General features: G+C 37.5%; 2 protein-coding genes across 2 annotated transcripts; both read right to left on the bottom strand.

Moving 5' to 3' along the window:
- Positions 1-2,890: 2,890 nt before the first annotated feature.
- On the bottom strand, positions 2,891-3,622 carry LOC140858624 (uncharacterized). The gene has a single exon (XM_073259894.1). It carries the CDS (start codon positions 3,485-3,487, stop codon positions 3,011-3,013), a length of 477 nt encoding a protein of 158 aa, XP_073115995.1. The 5' UTR covers positions 3,488-3,622; the 3' UTR covers positions 2,891-3,010.
- A 1,928-nt stretch (positions 3,623-5,550) lies between these two features.
- LOC105046481 (constitutive photomorphogenesis protein 10) lies at positions 5,551-10,705 on the bottom strand. Its single transcript, XM_019851142.3, has 4 exons — positions 10,431-10,705; positions 8,538-8,611; positions 6,060-6,207; positions 5,551-5,923 (listed from the first exon to the last, which is right to left on the bottom strand). The coding sequence occupies exons 1-4, from the start codon at positions 10,654-10,656 to the stop codon at positions 5,826-5,828; spliced, it is 546 nt and encodes a 181-aa protein (XP_019706701.1). The 5' UTR covers positions 10,657-10,705; the 3' UTR covers positions 5,551-5,825.
- Between the last annotated feature and the right edge of the window lie 227 nt (positions 10,706-10,932).

Raw genomic sequence — 10,932 nt, 5'->3', positions numbered from 1 at the left:
ATTAGATCAAAACTAACCCAACCATCTCTAGATCCACCCCGTGCCGACTATATTAGAACGAGACCGACTATCTCCAGATCAGCCATATGCTGACAATATAGGAATCAGACTGACCATCTCCAGATTGGTTATCTATTGACCAAATCCAAGCCAGACCAATCAAAACAGTGTATCACACTCTAATCATTTATTACATCTTCTTTATTACTGTTGTTCTAAAGATGACCTGGCTAAGACATTGAAGGATTTGGCCAAAGCTAATTCAATAAGCTTTTTCTTTTTGTGTGCAGATTTACGACTTTCCAAGATAAATCATCTTCCACCATTGCAGATTGAATAGCGCCTCTACGTCTTAAGATCTTTAATAAAATTATCATCATCGGACTGGATTTTAGCAGCAACATACACAAGCATATGGAAATTAACTTTAATTCACTCGGAGTTGAAACCAATAAAACATCCAAATGGCGAGTTCTAGCAAAAGCTAGTTCTTGCTTCCCACTTCTTGGTAACCATAACAACTAACAATATAACTCAAGTTGGTCGAGTTAGTCCAAAGAATTAAACCTATACCAAATTTGTTTAATAAACTACCAACTTTGATGCAACCCAATCAGATATAAACCTTAACCAACCTAATCTAAACATGACTCAAGTCTATAATTTCCATATTTCCAATCCAAATGTAGTTTGGATCTAGTTAGGTTAAGCCGAGCTGAGTATGGTCAACATCTTGCGAGCTTTGTGTAAAGGATGGGCAAGCTGGAAGATGTATGGATCAAATTTAGTTTTGCTTTAGGTGGGGTCGAATTGGAGGAACCTTTAACCAAACCCAATCTGACTTTTGATCAGATTGATGAGTAGCAATTGGACCCAGTCTAAACCGATAGTACAGATCTGTGAGGTTGGTTTGGATTAACTTTTGCACCCACAAGAATCAATCACTCCTAGACTGAACGCCAGATTCGCAAAATAAGGGAGAGCATTGTGATATAGGTTGGTGTTCTTACAGGGAGTTTTTTTTTTTTTTTTGATAAACGAAGTTAGTGAGACACTTCCCTCATGAATATATTATGCATAGTAATAGCAAGCTGACGGTTACAACTTGAAGATTAGAGGATAAGTGACATAGTTATGAATGAAAGAGTTGTGTCTAGGAGAGAGAGCAAGGTAGGAGGGTAGAGAAGCATGATCAATAGTTTCTATCTCCCTGTGTTATGACTACATACGCTAGCTTAAGTAGAGGGGAGGAAGTATTCCAAAGAAGGGGAAAACTTATAGTGGAGGCTGGCAAACTGTTCGCCTTTTAAGCTCCTTGTCCAATCACCAAAAAGGTAGATGATCTTCTTCGCCAAGGTAATCTGACAAAGAGCTTCACATCCAAATATTCTATTGTTGCACTCTACCCAAATGCACAATTAAGTAATAGTGACCAGGGTGTCTGAGGCTGTCAAAGATTTTTTATCAGCATACCGTTGTCTCCAAAAGTGCTAGAACTCTTGGACTTCATTTGGAAGAGGTGTATGGGGAAGTAGTTGGCTCCAAATTTTCTTGGTGAAGGGGCATGATACAAAGAGATGATCTGAAGTTTCACTGTGATATCCATATAAGGAACATTGATTAGGACCCTGCATTCTTTTTTTATTCAGAACTTTCCAGGTTAGCACCCGATTGTTATAGCAAAGCTAGTTGAAAATTTTGCACTTCTTTGGTAAGGGAAGCTTCCAAGTCACTTTGCCAAACTGAGAGATGACCCCTCCCATGTATTAGAAACTTGTAGCAATTGAAAACCGAGTACCTGTTGGATGAACTCCATGTCCATTTTCTATAATCTAAGATGAATTTCGTTGAGGATGATTTGGAGATGTTGATATTCGGTAATGCCAGTTGTGGGGAGTGGGCACTTGAAATTATTTGTCCAATCAGATTGGGCCATGAACTCGGCTACACTTAGGTTCTTCTCTTTTGCAAACAAATATAAGGTGGGGAAGATGGTGTTTAAAGAAGAGTTATCCACCCAGGCTTCTTATAAGGAACTAGAACCAGAGAAGGGGTGGGCCCCTGGTGGTGGCATCCCGACGGGAGAGAATGAGGACATAAGAGAGGTTTATATATCTGTAACCTTACTCCCATCATATTTTTGTAACACAACTGTGGTCTAAACTCATCAAAATTTTGAATTCTCTAAATGATTTTTGACCAAATTGATATTGAGAAGACCCAAAATTTCAAAATTTCAAATAGAACTAGCACAAAATTTTCTCTTTGCCCTTACTTCACCGCGAGCATACCCTATCAAGATGAACCCTTGAGCTAATTTCCACACTTGAAGCCATTACATGCACAGAATCCCAACCAATTATCATAATCCTTAGTGATTTTAAATCTAACTCTGATATTAATCTTAACCCTAATCTCTGATACTACTTCTGTCATGCCTTAGCCCATGTAAATGTCATATTGTTTGACATGATGCGCAATGTGCATCTAATGTTGCATTGGATTTGCACTCAAAAAACTTGTGAAAAATATATAAAATCTGTAGATTGAAGAAACCAAAAATAATTGTTTGGTAACTCAAACTCTCATGCGAAAAAGTCACTCAAGCGGCTTGCTCTTCCTTTATTTCATCGCGTGACAAATTTTTTGATACTAATTCAGAATGAACAATGAAATAGCAACACACCAGCCGAGTGATATTTATTACTCATTAAAGCACTTTCATAGATTTGTAATTTACTACTGTGTGAAAAATGTAATAACAATTTTCCTCAAGTATCACAAAAAGCATGCTACCAATCTTGCCTTCTCCATGAGATCTGTACTACTCGATCAGGAGCCGGATTTGAAGCTTAAAACCATGGCAAGAGTGATATGAAAGCCATAGAAATAATTCTTAAAATGAGCTACCCTTGTCTCTTTTATGATATCATGCATTCATCACCCATATAAACATGATTCATGGCTATAGCCAGCAATAAACTGCAAAAAAGACACCATCTGAGATCCACTAAATCAACAGCTGAACCACATTTTTCTTCTTCGAGCTGCGCTTTACCTTGATCAAATGGTTCAACACCTTTGCGTACCGGGTCACCAGTCCAGCCATTGTGGCTCCTTCCATGCCCTCACCTTGTTTTCTTACTATAGGGAGGCTCTTCTCTGCTGCTTCCACACCCTCACCTTGTTTTCTTACTACAGGGAGGCTCTTCTCTGCTGCTGCTTCCATGAGCTTCTTACCATCCACATTATCTTGAACAGTTCCACTCTCAGCCTCGGTTCCATTCTCAGCCTTCTCTCCATTGCTTTCTTTCATCAGCTCCTTCAACGAAACACGATGGAAGCCATCGTTGCTCTTCTTCTGCAGCTCCTCATCTTCATCCTGAGAGCTCTTGGTGGTGGTGGTTGTGGAAGTGGGCTTTCTAGTTCTTCTGGACATGCTCGGGTCGTATCGCCGTTGCTTGATTGGTTCGCATTTGCTCGCCATTGTTGTTGATGCAAGAAGACCACCAGAGCATCTGCTTGTTTCCTCTTTCAGGAGGGCAGGAGCGAGAGACTGCTTTATGTGCAACTTAAGCTTAGGTGAGGAGGGGCAGGTTGCTTCACAGAAGGTAGAGTGTCTGTCTCAAAAGGTCAAGTTAATTGAAAGATCAACATCTCTTTAGAGCTGTCAGTTTGAACTAAGAGTGAGATTGAAGCATCCTAGAATCAGATGGGACATATTTTGGTGCATGAAAAATATTATAAACTTAACCATTTGATCCACTTAGAGCATTATCAGGTCATTTATCACAACATTGGCTTTAACCATTTGATTCACCAACAGCTTTATCTAGTCATTGGTCACAAGATCGGAATTCCTGAATAATTTGGCAAGGAAGGATTTGAAATTTGGGTACTTGCAGAAAGTAGTCAAAGTTGGAGGACCCCCCCGCCCCCCCGCCAAATAAAAGGGAAGAAAAAAGATTAGGTGAGGAAATAGAAAATGGATCCGAGGGGAACAAATAAAGCATGTAAGACTTAATGACAACAATTAAAAAAAATAATCAACAAATAGTTCATGTGTATCTTATCAGTAAGTGCACTATCCTCGAAAAAAAAGGCAACATATGAAATTTTTGAACAATCTGTGAACAATTTGTTTTCAGAAATAGTTACAGCAATCATTTAGCTATGAAACGTTCAATCACCTGAAGAAATATGGTGACTGTTCTTGTGTGCAATTTTTTCTCAAAAGAACTTAACATCCCAATCCTTTCATACACGCAGATCAACTTTAAATGGTTTCTTTTCATCTGATGGCAGTTCCCTTTTTTTTTTTTGTGTGTGTGTGTGTGTGTACATTCTGATGGCAGTTACAGGACTCAATTTTCCACAAAATTTATTTCAGAAATTCTTGATACTAATGTGCCGTGATGCTAATAATGGTAATAAGGATACAGAATCCACCCCCCTGTTTTTTATTAATATTTAAATGAAAGAATAAGCTTAGCAGCACAGAAGATTATATACTGACTGATATGACTATATTTAAATTATGGTCCCCATAGAGGTTGAACCAAGGGCTAGAAACATGAACATTAGAATCAAATTAAAGGCCAACAACAACCCTTCTCATTCTCTAAAATTTGAGGTCCACCTGTCCATTCTTTTTGACAAAAATTAAGATCTACTCGACTGCTACCCTACCTTTCAGATTGTTGCATCTGATTTAACAATGACTTTGGAGTTCTTTTCTTGCTTTTCCATTCAAATAGAAATGGAGACTTAAAATGTAATCTTGGGTCTAATAGTTTATTCCTGATGTTTCAAGAAACATAATATATTTGAGGGTCTTGAATCCAATGCAACACCTCCTGCCAATGTCCATCTTGTAAGAGTAGGAATATCACCTTACGATAATTTCACCCTTTGAAGGTAACGTGAAAATACAAAAACTCTTCATTGCGTATTAATGAAACCATTATCAATTCCAGGGACAAGAGAACCAAGCACAATTGTTTAATTCCTGTAGTTTGAAAAGAAATATAAATGCTTTAGGATGCTAGCTGATTTATTGTGCATCTGGTCTATAATCTTTTTTTCCTTGTGGAGACGATTATCTTCAAATAATAAAGTTTAGAAACCATTTCAGTTTGCAGAAAATCGACACTCAAGACATCAAAAAATTTAACAACATGACAGTCATAGTTCTCAGAGATGACCAATGTAGGAAAATTTAACGTAGTTGGCTAGTCCAAATAGCTAAAGTAGCTAGGTGCCTCTGAACCAATCATATGCTTGAATTCATTCTTGACCATGGTATGTCCGGTTACCAGTATCACAATCAATGAATTTTTAGATTTCTGACAAGGGTCCTAGGTTCCTGATGAGGGTCCTCTATCATCCTCCACTCTAACAATATATTTGACAAAGAACGTAGAAACCAATCTTAGGCACAACTGTAAAAGTTTAAAGTCCTCAAACATGATGTTGAACTCAAATGATTTAAGCACGCATTGAGAAGTTTGTGTGCCACTTATAGAATGTTCAGCTCATCAAGAAAACAAGTTCACAACAAAAACAAGGCCATTCTGTACATTTTAATAGCAGATAGACATTGTTCTCTGATTCTCTCTTGCAATACTCATGCTCAAATACAAGAGTCCTTACCTGGAAAAACATAGAGGAACAAACTATTTACAGCTAAAAACAAGTTCAGTTGCTTATCATATCATCAGGAGCACTGTATCCAGCTTCTCAAACTATTGCAGGAAATTTTCTATGATCATTAATTTCACCAAATTCTCTGCATTAGCTTTCTGGTTATCAGGATGCTGATATCTTTATCTGGCAAAACGCATTGTCCATTCAGCAGCTATTTCATCATGTTTAGCTCTATCTGTCAAATACAAGCAAGCAATGCTTGACACTAGGGGTTTATCTGCAAAGATGGAACACAATGTTTTAAAAGAGAATATCCAAATCCAAGATTTTTCATATGACTAAAGGATACATGTAGAATGGTACTTCATCAACAAAATCAAAGATCAGAGACTAAAAGAAATAATAGTACATACATGGATCAGGATTGGTGATAATTGCCTTAATGGTCAGCAGCACGTTTGAAATTGTCAGAGCAGGACTCCAACCATCTTTCAAGATGTCCAGATTTAGATTTCCAGTAGAGTCGACATTACAGTGGAATATCCTAGTTTTGAATGTAACCTGCAAAGCAAAATGATCAAATTGGGATCAGAATCAAAAGATGAAAGAAAATGAATGGCATGTAGAATGTGATAGTAAGTCTCCAATGCAATTGCAGATAAAATGAAAACTATTAGAAATAGCCACTATTAGAAATGACTGGTTTCACTCTATTTACTCCCTTGTGTAACATGGCACTAAAGCAGAAGATCTTTATTCTATCCTTTGCCACTAAATCAAGATGCTGACAACATGCAATTGATATACTACTCTGGCATGCAATCTCTCACTAAGTTATTTTTCTGCAAGGCAGAAACTTCCTACCAGTTCAGGTCTATTCAATTTTGACTTATTCCTGCTAACCAAGGATGAGCAAGAAAAATAAACACCAATCTTTAAATGGCAAAGTCAAGAATAATAAATGCAGCCAAGAATAACGATACCCTGAATTCTGGTAGATCTTTGTTTCTAGTGAAATGCCAACCTTGTTGAACTTCATTTCTTCGAGAAAGAAACGTGAAGATAAAGAAAGCAGAGGAAAACTTTGATCCTCTGACACCTGGCCAACTCATCTGACTGAATAATTCACCAGAATGATCATGCATTTAAAATAATGGAACTGACCACCGATGATGGTGAGCGGATTAGAATTTTTGACCCCAAAATTAAAGCTAAATTCTATTTCATCTTGCTGACAGGTGTTTCAGTTGAGAGGTCAATCCTACTGGTTTTTCAACCTATTTCTTCTCCTAGGCCTTGATCGAATGAGGTGGAGAAGTCAACAACTAGAAACTTCTCAAATTTTACTCTAACAACTTAGAGCCTCACCCAAAAGGTTAGCTAAAAGGTATTATTTGAATTCCTTGGCCCTGTAGAAACATTCAAGATTTTTTCAATAAATAACTGATGTGGAACAAAATACACGTCTGCACAAGCCTTCACATACTCTTTCTGTTTAAGCCCTAGCATCCTTGCCAAACTAAGGATTCAAATCTATGCATCCATTCATAAACACCACGATCGATCCATGGTCAGCTCAATGAACCCGTGCTGTAATATCCTCTAGCCCATATAGGCTATGAGTTGTGTCGGCTCTGATATCATTTATAACGACCTAAGACTTCACCCAAAAAGATTAGTCAGAAGGTATTATTTGGATTCTTCGATCCTGCATAAATACCCAAGATCTTTTCAGTAAATAACCTATACAGGACTAAATACATGCTAACATAAGTCCTCAAATACTCCCCCCACTTAAGCCCTAGCATTCTCACCAAGGCATATCGGTTACATGAGCGTGTATTTAGTCTCATATCGGTTGTTCGTTGGAAAGATCTTATATACTTATATAGGGCAAAAAATTCAAATAATACCTTCTGATTAATCTTTTTGAATAAAGTCCTGAGTTATTACACAGTATCAAAGCGGAGTAGACCGATAACCTATGTGGACTAGGGGACGCTACAGCACAAGCCCATTTAAATGGACCATAAGTTGATTGTGGCGTTTGTGATTGGATTTGAATGGATTTGCATCTTTAGCTTGGCGATGATGACAGAGATTAAACGAAAGTATGTGAGGACCTATGTGGGTGTGTATTTAGCCCCACATTAATTATTTGTGGGGAAGATCTTAGGTTCTTATACAGAGCCAGAGAACCCAAATAATACCTTTTAGCTAGCCCTTTAGGTGAGGCTCTGGATTGTTACATTTACTGCTCTAGATCATTGCAGAAGCATCGAAACCTTTCTATTTCATCTTCTTTTTATCGACAATACTTGAAGGACTTTTATATGTGCTTTAAGAACTTCCAATTGGAATAGAAACTACAGTACAGATCCAAAACCTCTACTTCTTTTCTTACATATGGTAAAGGATGTCGACCAAACTAAGAATAAAACAAGGCTGCACTCAACTTGAAGGTTGAAAAAGTCAATATTGGGATTCAAGAAGCGGTTTCTAAAACTTTTATGACTTTTTTTGACTAAGAAACCTAGCAAAACTTCATCAGACATCCTTTACCCAACAAACACCCAAAAATTTGAAACAACCATACACCTATAAAACTTTCAATCCTAAAAATTGCCAGTCTACATGAATTTATTAATATTATGTGGATGCATCATATACAATCAGCAAGTCACTGGGTAGAGGAAACATTAGAGAGATAAGTGCTATATTGTTAAATCCAAGTAGATCTAAAGAACTGAAGAAATTCAGATGATATGACTTGACAACATCATATTAAAGTACTGTTATATAACCAAAAATTTTTAAGATATCATTATGATGTATGACTTTCATAGAAGTGAAAACATGGTGTTTCATTTCCCAGTTCAATTTTCTCATACCTGGGGGGGTCTGAATGGATAATTTTGTGGAAACACGATGTCAAGAAAAAATATTCCACCTTCATATGGAGAACCTACATACAAGAACAATATCAGCTAAATAACCCATAGTTGAATCCTTCTAAAATTTCGTTTTCTTATACAATATTTTTATATAACTAACAAGCAAAAGCAAACATAAACTAGAGATTAGTTGATATTAATGCATTTCATGGTATAAAAAACAAAAAAAAAAAGTAAAAGAACCAAATTATGTAAATCTGACATCCACTCATCAATTGTGCAAAGCTTAGGAATACCACATTAGCCAATTTTGCCACCAAGGTTAATGAAGTAGTCAGCAGTGCGAGTTGGCATCGAATCAACATCAACATCATTGGTGGCCCTACTTGTGCACTCCTCTACTGCTCCACCCTTTCAAATGTCATCCTCTTGCTCAATATTGTCAACGGCGATGGTGCTTAGGAAGCTAGTGGAAGAAGACATCCCCTTGCTTACCACTCACCACCACCCTCTTTCTTGTCTTGATCATTCTTTGTAATGGAGGAATTTGTCAAGAAAGCTGGCATTTTTTAGGTTTTCTAAACCCACGCTCTAATATCATAACATCCATGCCTTTGCAAATGAATAGATCACTTTTAGCATTCTTTAATCTCTATCTTTTCTTCTTTTGTTTCTCTTTTCTTCGTCCTTTTCTTCCCTTTTCTTTTCCTCTTTTGCTTTTCCTTTCTTTCCACTGCTTCCGCCCTCATTATGTTTGGGTCTTCAAATCCTACTTTGTCTTTTCCATTATATTTTGTCTGCCCTCAGTATGTTTGGGTGTTCAAACTCCTACTTTGTCTTTTCCATTATATTTTGTCTTTATTTTTCCTTCTTTTATTTGATTCTACACTCCTTTTTTTACTTTATATGTTTCCTCCTTTACCCAACCTCCCCCTCCTGCACAAGAGCACGTATTTTCACAGTCTGCATACTTCCTTTTGTTTTAATTGTTCTTATTTGTATTTTTTCCTCACTTCTCTATTTATAAATTAATATGTCATGAAATCATACGTTCATATTGATTCATCTAAGCTTCTATCACCTTAGAATGGTTTATTTAGTTATTTATATATTCCTCATCCCACTCCCTTTTTTGGTGAAGTTGATGGCATATGTCACTAAGCAGGAAAGGGTCCCCACCAACTAGGGATCATCTAGACACCTCGACAATCTAGCAAGCTACAACTATAAAGCAGTTTCCTAATAGAAATAAATCCAACAATAGACATGAAGCAAGCAAAACATTAATTGAATTTCGATGCAGGAAACATTTTTAAATAGAATGATTCACCTTGTTCTTCACGTTTTCAACTATCCTTGCCAAAAGGCGAAAAGCGTGAAGGAAAATGTAGTGAAGTCCTGGTAATTCTTAAAAAAAAATCAAGAAAACCTCATTTCTTCAAATAGAGTCAGCTATAGGGGTTCTGCTTCGGCATTTTCTTCATGTCAAAACACATGTAAAGATAAAAGAAGTATAGGACACTTAATTGCAAATGGCATCACCAGTCTTAAGTTATAGCAAATAAAACATGCTTCAACTAGTACATAAATAATTCCCCAGATCAAAACAGATAAATAGTCAGAAATATACCCATAACTCATTAATTAAGAAACAAACTAAGGACTAAAAATATTTCCCTATGGAATTAAACATTCTAAGTGAAAATACATTCAAGCCATAACTAACACATGCCATCAATAACCCTAGTCCCATTCTTCCATACAGAGGATTACACCTTCAACTCTAGAATTCGTGGAAACTAATTCATCGAAATATTCGAGGGTGAGGTGGTTCTCAATTGAATAAGAGGCGGAGGTGAGAAAGGGGTTAGTTAGAGTACAATAGAATACCTTGAGGTCCGATCATGGTGGAGACCCAGTGGAAGAGATTATCGCCCTTGGGGCCGGCGGAGCAACCGGCGGGGGGATCGGCGTTGAGCTCTAGCATCTCCTTCTGGATCCTCTTTCCCAACGTTTGCACTGACGTCTTCGATGGAAACGGCTGCACCCATCCGCCGTCGCCGTTGCCGCCGCCTCCTCCGACGCCGGAGCTCGGGAGGCCAGTGGAAGACGACATCCCTCACTCCCCACTACCCAACTGGAACTACCTCTCAAATATCTTCGCGGATAAAAGAGAAACGAACGAGTTATAGCAGTGGAGAAAAAATTATCTATAATTCTAAAGATAGACAGGGGTTTGGGTGTAATAATGTAGCTATTAAGTTTTGATTCGAGCCGGCACGTCGACTGCCGAGGCTAGTACAAATTCGAACAGCGGCTGAGGACTTATCTGTAATTATAGTAAGGTTTTGAAGTTAAGTGTAATAAATGAAGGTGTTAGTTTCAACCGGTC

Source organism: Elaeis guineensis, chromosome 6 (assembly GCF_000442705.2).
Source record: "Elaeis guineensis isolate ETL-2024a chromosome 6, EG11, whole genome shotgun sequence".
In the NCBI taxonomy this organism is placed as follows: Eukaryota; Viridiplantae; Streptophyta; class Magnoliopsida; order Arecales; family Arecaceae; genus Elaeis; species Elaeis guineensis.
This window is presented reverse-complemented; position numbering and strand designations above follow the sequence as displayed.